The following is a 15,368-nucleotide window of genomic DNA, read 5'->3' as shown; positions in this document are numbered from 1 at the left end:
CAGACACGTATTATCAGAGGCTATTCTGTACCTCCTACATTGGTGTGGGGCAGATTGATGGCACTTCTCCTTTGCAAATATCCCATCATTGAAATATGTTGGGGGGGGGGAGGGGGGATAGGAGCCAGAGTAGGGGTAGCCAGGTGGGTGGAGGGTACTGAAGCGATGAAACATTATTAGACATGTTCAACTTTGCAGTACTTTTATTGAAACCTCAAAACATGCCAGGCTTGCGTCGGGTTATATTTGAGAGGTCAAGTACACTGATAGCCATATTTATTTTAAAATGAAGTACACCAATTACATATACGTTTTAAAATGAACTACGCTGATATCTTGGTATTTTAAAATGAAATACACTGACATCTACTGTGGCCTGCAAAAGTATTCACCCCCGACTAATAATGCCACATTTAGATGAACTAGTTAGTGCAACCGCTCCCTACGGGAGCAACCGGGTAGAGGGGAGGGGGAGCGGCAGGTAGTTGGGGAGGGAGAGGATCACGTGCACATACGCACCATGCAGATGGCGGTTTGTTAATATCCTTATTGTTTAACGGTCACAATTATTCCCACGTTATTGCGGGGCTTGCTGGGGGAAGCTTGGCCCAAGTCTTTCATGAACCGGCTGGCCAGGCTTGACGTTTGATGAAGGTTAGGGCAGGAATTTTTAATTTGTTCAGGGTGTCACTGATAGCTCACCTACTCTTCGAGAAGGACACTGTGGGATCTTTAAAGTCCACCAACTCATGCTGGCAGACCCGATGCCAGCCTAACATCTCTCGGAGAAATGGCACACATTGATGAATCACCCTGCCTGTGAAACACTGGGATGACGGGATGACACCGGGATAACAGCTGAGTGGGGATTCAAACCCAGGCAAGACAGCTTAGAGGAGAGTGTGCTTAGCTTGAGGTCATCTTGCCAGCCTCCGTGTTCATATTATTATTATCATTATGCCATCATCATTGCACTAATTTGTGGTGAGAATAATTTTGACAAAAAATATAACTTGGATGACATGGATGCTGGAATCGGTATTGGAGGAACATGATATCAACAATCTCAGGTATGCTGATGATACCACTCTATTGGCAGAAAGTGAAGAGGACTTGATGAAACTGCTGCAGACAGTTAAGAAGGAAAGTGAAAATGCTGGTCTTTATTTAAACCTCAAAAATATTAAAATCTTGCCAACTGCGAAGATCGACGTGTTGAAAAGGGGTGTGTTCCATTATCACTCAGGTTGTAGAGCGCTTGCCAAGTGGCTCGCTTGAATATTTAAAAACATGTTAGATCAGGTCGTTCAAAAGATCAGACTGTGTATGACATTAAAACATTTTAATTCAGGTCATTGTAAGGATCAGCATGTGCATGACATTATTATATGTTAGATCAGGTCATTGAAAGGATCAGACCACGCATGACATGTTAATATGATAGATCAGGTCATTGAAAGGGTCAGACCATGTGTGGCATCATTACATGTTAGATCAGGTCAATATAATATGTTACTTGATCATTCTCCTGATGATGGAGATTTGGAAACCGTGACTCACCATTTTAAATTCCTAAAAATTTAATTTACTTCCGTTAGGGTGTTGGGGTGGGGGAGGAGGGAAATATCGCATGCCACAAAAACCCCTTGGGGAGGGGGTGTATTGTTTTGTAATAACATTAATATTATGCTGTTACAACCATTTGTGTTGTTACCTCCGCCACCGAAGGTGAAGGAGGTTATGTTTTTACTCCTCTCTGTCTGTCTGTCTGTCTCTGTCTGTCTGTCTGTCTGTCTATTTGGTTGCAGGATATCTCAAAAAGTTGTGGATGGATCCAGATGAAATTTTGTGGACAGGTTGGGTGTGTGACAAGGATGAACTGATTAGATTTTGGTGAAGACTCAGATCCAGATTCGACTAGAATTTTTTAAGTGATTCTTCACCATTGAGAGATAGGGCTAAAATGATATATCGCATGATATCTCAAAAAGTTGTGGACGGATTCAGATGAAACTTAGTGGACAGGTTGGGTGTGTGACCAGGACAAATTGATTCGATTTTAGTGACGATCCGAATCCAGATCTGGACACGAGAGTTATTTCATTTTAAAGTGATTCTTCACCATTGAGAGATAAGGCCAAAAACAATATATTGCATGATATTTTGAAAATGTATTGGGCCCGATATGTTCTCTTGGATTAGGCATTACATGGCGGAGGTATGCGCTCTACCAAGTGCCCTTCTAGTTGTTTTTGTTATGAGAAGCGGCCTTGGAGGAATGCCACCATTTGCTATCTTAACAGTTAACACGGATATACACCCTAACACAGACTTCCACTAAAGTGGAACACCCCCTTGGGGAGGGGGGCAAGTAGGTGAAAATCATGAAATAAGTTCAGGTGACATCAAAATGTGAAAACTTTGGAGGGAGGTGAATACTTTTGTCTGCCACTGTATATATTTTAAAATGAAGTATACTCATATCTATATACAGTGTTTTAAAATAAAGAATACTGATATCTATCCATATACAGCTTTTTAAAATGAAGAATTCTGATATCTATCCATATACAGCATTTTAAAATTAAGTATACTGATGTCTATATACAGTATTTTTAAGTGAAGTATACTGATATCTATATGCAGTATTTCAAAATGAAGTATACTGATATCTATATGCAGTGTTCTAAAATGAAGAATACTGATATCTATCTATATACAGTATATTAAAATTAAGTATAGTGATGTCTATTTACAGTATTTTAAAATTTAGTTTACTGATATCTATCGATATACAGTATTTTTAAATGAAGTATACTGATTTCTATTTACAGTGTTTCAAAATGAAGTGTACTGATATCTACATGCAGTATTTTAAAATGAAGTACACTGATATCTATCTATTTACAGTATTTTAAAATGAAGTGTACTGATATCTATATGCAGTGTTTTAAAATGAAGAATACTGATATCTATCTATTTACAGTATTTTAAAATGAAGTGTACTGATATCTACTGTATATGCAGTATTTTAAAATGAAGTGTACTGATATCTATATGCAGTATTTTAAAATGAAGAATACTGATATCTATCTATATACAGTATTTTAAAATTAAGTATACTGATGTCTATTTACAGTATTTTAAAATTTAGTTTCCTGATATCTATCTACATACAGTATTTTGAAATGAAGTATACTGATTTCTATTTACAGTGTTTCAAAATGAAGTGTACTGATATCTATCTATTTGCAGTATTTTAAAATGAAGTGTACTGATATCTAAATACAGTATTTTAATATGAAGTGTACTGATGTCTATTTACAGTGTTTTAATATGAAGTGTACTGATGTCTATTTACAGTATTTTAAAATGAAGTGTACTGATGTCTATATGCAGTATTTTAAAATGAAGAATACTGATATCTACCTATTTACAGTATTTTAAAATTAAGTATACTGATATCTACCTATTTACAGTATTTTAAAATTAAGTATACTGATATCTATTTACAGTGTTTAAAAATGAAGTTTACTGATATCTATATACAGTATTTTAAAATGAAGTGCACTGATATCTATTTACAGTATTTTAAAATGAAGAATACTGATATCTACCTATTTACAGTATTTTAAAATTAAGTATACTGATATCTACCTATTTACAGTATTTTAAAATTAAGTATACTGATATCTATTTACAGTGTTTAAAAATGAAGTTTACTGATATCGATATACATTATTTTAATATGAAGTGCACTGATGTCTATTTACAGTATTTTAATATGAAGTGTATTGATGTCTATTTACAGTATTTTAAAATGAAGTGTACTGATATCTATATACAGTGTTTCAAAATGAAGTATACTGATATCTATCAATATACAGTATTTTAAAATGAAGTATACTGATATCTATCTATACACAATATTTTAAAATCAAGTATACTGATATCTATAAACAATATTTAAAAATGAAGTATATTGATATCTATAAACAGTATTTTAAAATGAAGTATACTGATATCTATATACAGTATTTTAAAATGAAGTGTACTGATATCTATATACAGTATTTTAATATGAAGTGCACTGATGTCTATTTACAGTATTTTAATACCAAGTGTACTGATATCTTTATGCAGTATTTTAAAATGAAGTATACTGATGTCTATTTACAGTATTTTAATACCAAGTATACTGATATCTTTATGCAGTATTTTAAAATGAAGTATACTGATGTCTATTTACAGAATTTCAAAATGAGGTGTACTGATATCTATATACAATATTTTAATATGAAGAGTACTAATGTCCATATGCAGTTTTTTAAAATGAAGTCTACTGATATCTTTATGCAGTGTTTTGAAATGAATTATACTGATATATATATATATATATATATATATATATATATATATATATATATATATATATATATATATATATATATATATATATATATATATATATATATATATATATACAGTGGGGAGAACAAGTATTTGATACACTGCCGATTTTGCAGGTTTTCCCACTTACAAAGCACGTAGAGGTCTGTAATTTTTTATCAGAGGTACACTTCAACTGTGAAAGACAGAATCTAAAACAAAAATTCTGAAAATCACATTGTATGATTTTTAAATAATTAATTTTCATTTTATTGCATGAAATAAGTATTTGATCACCTCCCAACCAGTAAGAATTCCGGCTCTCACAGACCTGTTAGTTTTGTCTTTAAGAAGCCCTCCCATTCTCCACGCATTAACTGCATTAACTGCACCAGTTTGAACTCGTTATTTGCATAAAAGACAGCTGTCCGCACTCAATCAATCAGACTCCAACCTCACCAAAATGGGCAAGACCAGAGAGCTGTCTAAGGACATCAGGGACAAAATTGTAGACTTGCACAAGGCTGGGATGGGCTACAGGACAATAGGCAAGCAGCTTCGTGAGAAGGCAACAACTGTTGGCGCAATTATTAGAAAATGGAAGAAGTTCAAGATAACAGTCACACTCCCTCAGTCTGGGACTCCATGCAAGATCTCACCTCGTGGAGCCTCAATGATCATGAGAGGTGAGGGATCAGCCCAGAACTACATGGCAGGACCTGGTCAATGACCTGAAGAGAGCTGGGACCACAGTATCAAAGAAAACCATAATTAACACACTATGCCGTCATGGATTAAAATCCTGCAGCGCACACAAGGTCCCTCTGCTCAAGCCAGCGCATGTCCAGGCCCGTCTGAAGTTTGCCAATGACCATCTGGATGATCCAGAGGAGGAATGGGAAAAGGTCATGTGGTCTGATGAGACCAAAATAGAGCTTTTTGGTTTAAACTCCACTCGCCGTGTTTGGAGGAAGAAGAAGGATGAGTACAAACCCAAGAACACCATCCCAACCGTGAAGCATGGTGGTGGAAACATCATTCTTTGGGGATGCTTTTCTGCAAAGGGGACAGGACGACTGCACCGTATTGAGGGAAGGATGGATGGGGCCATGTATCGCGAGATCTTGGCCAACAACCTCCTTCCCTCAACAAGAGTATTGAAGATGGGGCGTGGCTGGGTCTTCCAGCATGACAACGACCCGAAACACACAGCCAGGGCAACTAAGGAGTGGCTCCAGAAGAAGCATCTCAAGGTCCTGGAGTGGCCGAGCTGAACCCAATGAACTGGAGCTGAACTCCAGACCTGAACCCAATGGAAAATCTTTGGAGGGAGCTGAAAGTCTGTGTTGCCCAGCGACAGCCCCGAAACCTGAAGGATCTGGAGAATATCTGTTTGGAAGAGTGGGCCAAAATCCCTGCTGCAGTCTGTGCAAACCTGGTTAAGAACTACAGGAAATGTCTGATCTCTGTAATTGCAAACAAAGGTTTCTGTACCAAATATTAAGTTCTGTTTTTCTGATGTATCAAATACTTATTTCATGCAATAAAATGTAAATTAATTATTTAAAAATCATACAATGTAATTTTCAGGATTTTTGTTTAAGATTCCGTCTTTCACAGTTGAAGTGTACCTATGATCAAAACTACAGACCTCTCCGTGCTTTGTAAGTGGGAAAACCTGCAAAATCGGCAGTGTATCAAATACTTGTTCTCCCCACTGAATATATTTGTGGGCCGGGGGTCGGTGGCGAGAACGACCACTAGGTGGGGAAAGCTTGCGTCGTCTCCCACCAAACTCCCCAGAATTGTAGGCCGTCGCTCCGGATAATTCCGTGACGTGGCGGGTCGCTGAACCGACCGTGGTCGCCAATATTTCAACTGCGTAGCGTAGGGTCTATTTGTCTATAACCAATTTACCTAATTAACTACGCGATTTCGACTACCGGTGAAACCACGCCCTCGGCACGTCTTGCTCGAACCGGGTCATTCTACCGACTGTGGTGGAGTTCCAACTACCAACTACCAACTCCGGTTCGGGTGCAACCGAGCGGAAACTGCCAAAGCCATGCCGGCTGGGATGAATGGATTATCGGGGATAAAACCCCGCCTAAACTCAGATCCAAACGATGCTGGACCAATTCAAGAAAGGACAGAAACGAACTGGGGACATTTCTAACAAGTTTTATTTACAGTAAAAGACAAAGGCAAGACTTAATGCGAATATGCAAGCAGTATTTACAATGTTCCAAAAACACTTATTCAGTTCTACTTACCAGACGGGCCCACACGCAGACACACACACAAATGAAAAGAAACCCAGAGTTCTTTATTGGAACCTCGCAGCCGAGCAGAGAGACAAGCTGGGGGTCAGAGTTCGGATGGGTACTTGGTCGTCGGAGAACGTACTCTGTGCTGCGGCACCTGACAATGGTCGCTGGTTTGGTCCCCAGTCGCACGTGTGGGACTCGAGGTTCGTGACGGAGCTCAGGTGGTGAATGGCTGGGGTCCACAGAGGGGGTTCAGGGTCACTCTTTCCTTCCTTGTAGAGGGCCAGCAGAGACACATTCGCCGTCTCAACAACCTTCTGCTCAACCCTCGTGACAGCAAAAATCCTTTCGTGACAGCAAAAACCCAACAAAACTCTGCTCTCAGAGAGTGCTCGGGGATTTTTATGGACCTCCCTCAGCAGGGAGGGGCCTTGGTGAACACACCTCGCTGTCCGCCTTTGATTGGGCAGGGTCCCACGGCATACCTTTCCGGGGCGGGGTTTCGGCCTTGTTTGGAGAAAGCCGACCCTCCCCTGCACGCGTGTTCGAGAAAGGTCGTGGTGGTGAAATTGCCTCGAACATCCTCGGGAATCCGTCTCGGGCAAAGGTGCGCTGTGGCCCGCGAACCGAGGGCTGCAAGCGCGATGGTACCGTGGATCGTAATGGGCTGAGAGGTCATGCAGATTAGATGGCTTGTTAGATGTAATAACCTAACTAAAAGAAATTGCAACGCATGCCTTTAATCCTCCCACTAGACAAAAGGAAGGGGATCTGACTACACACATACTTAACGACATAACTGACTTTTGGGACATCTGTATGTTGAATGCTTATCGTTTCCAGATCCGTAACAATGTATATGTGTGTATATATATATATATATATATATATATATATATATATATATATATATATATATATATATATATATATATATATATATATATATATATATATATATATATATTGTAGGTCGATATATATAGTGTTTTCGGGAAGCAGTTTAAAAAAATGAAAGATATAATTTGGTCATGTGCAAACCCAGATGATAAAGTGAGGATGACAAAGATTGAAGACCTTTTGTAAAGAATTATTTTTGTCTATTTCACCCATTTTCTCTTTTAGCATGACAGTGACATCTCAGCATACACGTATGAACGCACACTAATGATGGAGCAGCGATCGCAAATGCTTGAAAAAATGAGGCTCTCCAAGTCAGAGCAGCAGCGAGAGGTGAGCCCAAGGTCTGACAGGTGTCCATCCCTTACCTCGTGTTACCTCCACCACCAAAGCTGGGCGGAGTTTATGTTTTCACCCCTGTTTGTCCATCTGTTTGTCTGTGAGGAGGATATCTTAAAAAGTTGTTGATGGATTCAGATTAAATTTTGTGGACAGCTTTGGTGTGTGACGAGGACAAGTTGACAATTCGATTTTGGTGAAGATTAGGATCCGGATACAAAATTTAAAAATTTTTTAAAGTTATTCTTCACCATTGAAAGATTGGGCCAAAAACATGATTATGGACCCGACGTCATAGTGGAACCACGAGGGAGGGGCTGTCCCGGGTTCCTCTCCGGACTCACTGGTAATCGGAGGCCGTTGCACATGAATAACTTTGTGTCGCTGTGGGTCGCTAATTGACCGCGAATGCCAATAACTTGAGCACATGACTTGGGGTCCTCCATCTAACAAATGTTTACCTAAGGACATGTGACCTCCTTATCGGGGAATCACGCCCTCGATACATACTTGCGTTATTTAGATTACTTACCGGATCAGGTGCTGCTGAGCAGAGCTGCCAAGTACGTACCGGCTATTGCATAGATTATTGGGGAATAACGTCCCAGCTAAGTTGAGTATGGGCCATGTTGTACTCATGGAGGAAAAGACAAAAACGAGCTGGGAACATGTGTGGTGCAGCAAAACGCAAACAATATTTTAAAAAGAAGACAGTGCAGAGTTATCCCGAAAATGATTATACAGTCTTAACTTATGCTACAACAGGCGCCATTACACACACACAGCCAAGGAAAATTTTAGATAGCCAAGAGAGATAGAAACAGTCGAGGATCAACGACCTCAATACCTGGCACAGCCGGCAGACCTGCGCAGCCCAGAATGCTTAGGAAAGGGGAGGAGGGAGAAATACTGAGGGTGTTTAGGGTGTGTTTCAGAAGTGCAAGTGTAATGTAATGTGGGGTGCGAGGAAGAATGTGAGGTGCAGGTCAGTTTGGCTCACTCTTTAGTTCGGTCTTAGGTTTTTCTCTGAAAAGAACAGTTAGTCGGGCTTGCCCGAGTTGATTGTTCTTTTGCGTCCACAGTAGACGAGAGATAGAAGGTAGAAGAAAGATGCGTGAGAGAAAAGATCCTATTGTATATCGTGTAAGAGTTTGTACGTGTAAATGTCACTGCAGGATGCAAGCTAAAAGAGTGACATTGAAATGGAAGCAGTCCCGGCTCACAGCAGCAAAGTGTGACCCGACGCCTGGTCACACTGACTCTATGCTTGTCCTTGCGCCACGTGTCTCCCCAGCGAGGTCCGATGTCTGTCGAGCTCTGGCGTCTTCTGCTCAGCTCCGTCCCTGGCAATCTGCTCTTCTGGCGATACTCTCCAGCTCTAGCCTTGGCGATCTGCTTGTCCTCAGCGATCTGCTCAGTCCTCGGGTGGCGATCTGCTCAGAATGAGCTGCATGCGCTCTTTTTATTAGCCAAGGGTGAGGGGAGGAGCTAACCATCAGATCAAATGGAGTTCTAGCGAAATTGAGCTCCCCTATTAGTCCATTGCGGTCATAGCCATGCCCCACCAGGCCCCGGAGATGAAAAATGGCTCAGTCGCCGACCAACGGGCACGCCCCGGAGCTCTTGACCTTTACATGGGGTCGTGGTTTTTGAAGGTGCTTTCAGGACCCTAACGTGCGCTGGCCTCATTCAAATGTTGGATTTTAGGGAAATACCTGCGCTACCCGTATGTCCTTAAACGAGCTTCAGCACTTGTTCGCGCTTTGAGTTATGCCCCAAAATAACCTGACCTACATCTCCTCCGTGTCTTTTGAGGCTGTGGTAAGTGTTTGATGAGTACGTGACAGTTGAGGTGGTTGTAGAGTAGCAGGAGCACGTTGTGGCGTTTGTAGTGAAGTAGCAGTACGTTGTGGGGAAGAGGTGGTGGTTCCTTGCAACGAGATTGTGAGTAATGGTCGTGTTTATAATGGAAAGTGTAAGCGTGAGTTGTTGCGGGGATTTTTAATCGTAGCATGAACTGGTTGTGTTGAGCGTGGTATAGTTTGGGGAGCAAAATGAAGGTCTGAGGTGAAATGGCGGTTGAGAATTGGCGCGCAATTTTTAATGGAAAATTGGCGTGCAAATGCAAATGAGGCGCTCGCTGCACGCTTGCTTGGTTTCTCTTCGTCTGTTTCGTGTGAGAGAAAGGGAGTGGAGGAACGCAAAGATTGAAGGTGAAATATCCCAAACTGAAGGAGTCCCACGCAACGCATCTTTCCCTTTTTGCCACTAGACAAATGGAAAGGACTAACTAATACACATACCATGGAAATCACTGTGTTGGGATCGCTGTATGTTATGTGCCATTGCCTTGGAGGCATGCGGTTTTACAGAACCGCAACAGTATTGATTTTTTTTTTTAAGTTGTGGACGGATTATGTCAAAACTTGGTGGATGAGTTGGGTAGGTGGCAAGAACAAGCGGATTATATTTTGCTTCAGTTCTGGATGCAGATCTGGAGATCTGGCCCATCAGTGGAATACAAAACGTAAACTGTTCAGTCTGGTGGAGGTATGCACCCTACAGAGTGCCATTCTAGTTTGATTGTCGTTATGTTGCAAGTCTGATTTTGATCATTGCAGTACCTCCCAGAGCAATGTGACGCACAGCTTGCTCGAGCAACTGTGGTAGGTTGGATAATTACTGTACATTTGCCAAAACTCCTTGATTTGCCTGTGATTGTGATATTAACTTTAAATTGTTTTTAAGAAATTTTCATGTTTAACAGAAAGGTTTTTGGTCATTGGTTGCTAACAACCCAAGAGTGATTAGTCTCCTCGAGCAGAGTGTATTGGCCTTTTGATTGTCTTCAGGTCAGACCTGTGCAGATGAGAAGCAGCAATGCACTCTGAGGCAAAAAGCTTCGAACTTCCACACTGCATCAACACTCACTGATCCTTCTCCACTCACTGCTGCTATAATCAACTTGCTCTCTCTTGTTCATAATCTGATGATTCTGCAATGATACTTGTTGATGACTTCCCTGTTTGTCTCTACCAAAGGTTCAAATGGTGAAAGACCGTTTTGTGGCTCCACACTCGGAGAGCGTACAATTGGAGGAAGATGAGATCGATGCGATTCCGAGCCGTGTCCACATGACATGGACCAAAGAGAAGTATTTGGCAGAAATGGCTCGCCGGAAAGCAGAAGAATCAGAAGGAGAAACCGGAGACCTTGATGAGAGCAGTACAAGTACTAGGCCCATTGCTCACAATTTTTCTGGATTTGGTGACCTGCTTACCATTCAGCCGTGAGTACTTTACTGTAATTTGTGGTATGTGCAACCTGAAATGTGATTACATGCTAATCCCGTGAACATGGTCTGCCTTTGTGACAGAGATCATTCAAATGTGCGGCGAATGCACACAGCTGTCAGGCTTAATGAGGTGATTGTAAGCCGCTCGCATGATGCTCGTCTCGTGCTGCTCAATATGCCTGGGGCGCCAAAGAATACCTCTGCGGATGAAAACTGTATCCTTATTGAAAGCTTTTTTTTGAATGTCTCACTCCATAGACTCACTAAACCTCAGGGCACGATGCTGGCTGCGTGGCTCTTCAGATATAAATGTGGGAGAGATTGCTGCGCCCAAATATTCTGGAGGTGAACATGCTAATTTTGGATTATCATTTGTTTTTGTTTTTCTGCTGGTTGTGTAAATTTATTGTTTGTCTTCTCAGAGGCAGAATGAATGAGTCTTATACAGAGCAATGGCCTCCAAAAGTATTCACTTCCTACCAATAATGCCACATTTAGATGAATTACAAATTATGTCGAAACAATTTTTCCAAATTAACTTTTTTTATTCACAATCGTAGAGATCAAACGAAACACTGTTGCAGTTGAAGGAGGTTACATGTCAGGAATACCTGCAAAAAACGTGTACAAATCAAAATTCACTGGTTGTAAAAGTGTTCAGTCCCTCAGGTCAGTACTTAGTGGAAGCACCTTTTACAGCAATGACTGCTGTGAGTCTTTCTGGGAAGGTCTCTACCAGCTTTGTCCAGTGAGATGGTGAAATCTTTACTCATTCTTTACGTGAAAATTTCTCTAGTTCTGCCAAGTTTGATAGGGATCGTCGATGAACTGCAATCTTCAAGTCTCGACATCAATGTTAAATTGGGTTCAAGTCAGGACCTTGACTGGACCACTCAAGAACATTTATTTTATACCGATTCAGACACTCCAGTGTGGCTTTGGCTTTATGCTTCGGATCATCGTCCTGCTGAAATGTGAATCTCTTACCCAGGTTCAGATTCATGGCTGACTCGAGCAGGTTTTCATCAAGGATTCTCCTGTACCTTTCACCGTCCATTGTCCCTTCTATCCCGACAAGTTTTCCAGTCCCTGCTGATGAAAAGCAGCCCCATAACATGATGCTGCCACCACCATGCTTGCCAGTAGGGATGGTGTTGACTGGATGATGTGCAGTGTTCGGCTTGCTTCAGACGTAATGCTTTGAATTTAAACCACAAAACGCATGTCTGCGGTATCATGAAGATATTTTTTCACAAACTCCATACAAGCTTTTATATGAGTCTTTTTAAATAATGGCTTCTTCTTTCTTGCTACCTGTCCAAAGAGGCCAGCTTTGTGAAGGGAACGGGATATTGTTGAATTATGAACACTGACCCTCATCTCGGACATAGAGCCTTCCAAACAAATAATTTGCTCCTGAAGTGATTTGGGGTTAATTAGGCAAAGGGTGTGAATACTTATGCAACTGAGAATCATCTGATTTTCTCTGTTAATCGAACTTGTTCACATTTTATCTACATTTTTTTAGCTTTGTCACATTGGAGTAGTTTGTGAAGACTCCATATGCTAAGTTTGATTTGAAAGCATCATGAAATAAGCTCACGTGGCATCAAAATGTGAAAACTTTGGAGTGGGGTGAATACCTTTGCAGGCCATTGTATATACAAAATGTAGATTTGGAGTAGAGCAAGGTGAAGGAGGCCAAAACGGCAACAGACTGACAAATGACGCAGTGCGGCATCATGTGGATATGTCAAGCAAGGGGATGAGCGAACGGTTAGAAAAAGGAAACACACGAGAGGTGGGAAGGATACACAGTGACTTGCAGGTCGAGGGTTGGGGTAGAAAAAATTTGGGAGAATGATGAGATGATGGTGCACTGCTGACTTGAAGCCCTGAAGGAAAGTAAGAAATGGAACAGTTTCAGGAAGGTGGTTCCATAAATGGAAGAAGAGGGACAAAAGAGATGAGGTTGCAGTAAACCTGGAGTTTCGGGGTTTAACCAGGAGAGGGTTTCACAGAGGGAGAAAAGAAGTAGAGGGCACAAGAATAGCAACTTCTATACAATTGTGAGCAACAGGCCTTGTGTTTCTGCATCAATGAGGCTGATGTTCGACTTCATGATGGCAAATGTTTGTGCATGTGTATTTATGCAGCCGATTTTCCGTGTGATTGTGCTAATTCTACTGCGGTGTATTTACTCTTTTACCCTGCTTATGTTAGCCCGAGGTGTTCATCTTTCCTCCCATGGAGACAATCTCTCACGACTCGTCTTCCTGACGAAACCTCCGGCAAATACTCGCGGTTTTTCATTGCCGTCTCGTGGACTCGTTTGTTTCGGTGTCGCGGTTTCATGGAGTTGATTTTGAACTTGCGACTTAGTTTCGCATGTTGTATTTTGTACATGAGGAACTTTCCACTTTGTTTTGAATGGGAATATAGGAGTTGAAGAACTTGTGATTATGTTTCACTTGATTCCTCCTAAGGTGTACCAACAATTTAATGTTAGGCGGGTTTAGCTAGCGGACCAGCCAGTCAGCTCGCGTCAGCTTTTCTGTTTGCTTCCTCAGTCATCGCCCGTATAACATAGGTAAATAGGAATTCAGGAATATCCCAAACTTACTGCAAGGTGAATGCATAGGTGTGGATATTCCAGTGGGTTATGAGGGGTTAGTGCAGACAATAGAAAGTGAGGGATTCCGTTTTCAACCTGTGTGCGTAGTGCAACGGGATTAGGCAATTGGATCACTTTTATGATCGTGGAACAACTTGATTTCAATTTAATTTTACACTTTGAACACTCGAGAACACGAATTGGAACATGAACCTGCAGTTTAGCAGTACATTGGCTCTGAATTTGGGTAATTGTACGGCGTCTCATTCCGAGTGCGCATGCGCATAGCCCTGTAGAGCAATTGCTTCAGTCGGTCTTGTAGTCAAATAGAATTGAAAATCATTCCAAACAGGAAACTTACTGTTTTTAGGGGCATCATAAAGGGACGCGTGACTATTTTATGTCAAAATAATTTTATACTTGAACACTATAGAACACAAATCTCCTTGTTTGTCCTTACAAAAACCTTCAGTTTAGCAGTACTTGGACAAAATATTATGCCGTCCTGACCAATCAAATTTGCCGCAAGCTCTGAGGGTGGAGTAACAGTAAGATTCAGACAAAAATGGTGGCTCGTGCTCAGAAACGCAAAGCAAGCGTTGAAAAGACCCCTCCCATGCCCCTTTTTTTCCTCAAGCGTGCTCGGGGTAAGGTGTTCTATGAACGCTTGAGTTGATATAGCATCGGATTGCTGTTTTACAGCGCTTTATATCCAAATGATTATTGTTCAGTCGCTCTTGGTGTGGTATGGGTGCCGCTTGACTACATCGACAGACATGGAGTTCCTCGAGGTTCTTACGGAAGGTCTCGAGAGGGTTTTGCTGGTACGAGGTGGTGGTCGGGAGGTTATCACCATTTACTCCTGATTTTCCTGCATCCATCGCTCGCCTTGGAAAATGGAACATGAAAGGATCAAATCATTTGAAAACACTTTGATTTCTTTTCCAAAGGTTCATTTCATTGGTGAGTATTAATCTTTAGATTGTTCGAGCAGTTTGTAGAGATTTGAAAAGGGGACGTTTTCTGTAATTTATTCATAGGACATTGTCAGAATGACCAAAGTTCAAACTGCTATCTTAATGTCACGTTTTCTACTCTGAGCCTTCACCTGCTTACTGCTCGGTTTTCAGTTGAACACTACAAATATTGGTCAGTTTGACATGGTAAACGAGTTGTTCATGTTTGTGTAGTTTGCACTGTGTTTTTATTTTGTTGTCCCACTAGTTAGTCAAATAGTGCATCGGTGGGTCGAACAAGTTCAGTATTTTTTCCGTCGCGGTTTTTCATTTTTCTTCTTGTTCTTAAAATGATTTGCTGATGAATAAATAATTTGCCTCAAGTGTCGTGGAATTTGCCTTTTTTGCAGATTTGTTTTTATTTATTTATGCTTTGCTGGCCTCCATATTCTTCACTCCATTGAAACATTCGTTTTGATGTGAATGCCGAAGCAGTACACCGATGGGAAGTTGATACCCGACAAAAAGACCACTTGATCACAGCTTTTGAACAAGAGTGTCTTATCCCATGTAGACCACTTACTTTGAATAACGTCCTGTAAAGATTC

General features: G+C 41.1%; 1 protein-coding gene across 4 annotated transcripts in view; it reads left to right on the top strand.

Annotated features, from left to right (window-relative positions):
- Positions 1 to 15,143, top strand: part of LOC147022399 (solute carrier family 12 member 6-like) — a 120,277-nt gene extending 105,134 nt beyond the window's left edge. For all 4 annotated transcript variants that reach the window (XM_085893261.1, XM_085893260.1, XM_085893259.1 and 1 more), the window contains 4 exons: positions 7,782 to 7,889; positions 10,937 to 11,184; positions 11,272 to 11,405; positions 14,579 to 15,143. In XM_085893261.1, the coding sequence (XP_085749387.1) occupies positions 7,782 to 7,889; positions 10,937 to 11,184; positions 11,272 to 11,405; positions 14,579 to 14,670 (582 nt within the window). In that variant the 3' untranslated portion in view covers positions 14,671 to 15,143. The remainder of the gene's footprint in view (positions 1 to 7,781; positions 7,890 to 10,936; positions 11,185 to 11,271; positions 11,406 to 14,578) is intronic.
- Positions 15,144 to 15,368: the final 225 nt, after the last annotated feature.

The sequence above is a fragment of the Eptatretus burgeri genome, chromosome 8, assembly GCF_056783735.1.
Source record: "Eptatretus burgeri isolate ZD-2024b chromosome 8, Ebu_testis_v1, whole genome shotgun sequence".
Taxonomy (NCBI): Eukaryota; Metazoa; Chordata; class Myxini; order Myxiniformes; family Myxinidae; genus Eptatretus; species Eptatretus burgeri.
The sequence above is the reverse complement of the archived record's forward strand: the minus strand, read 5'-3'. Positions and strand labels throughout refer to the sequence as shown.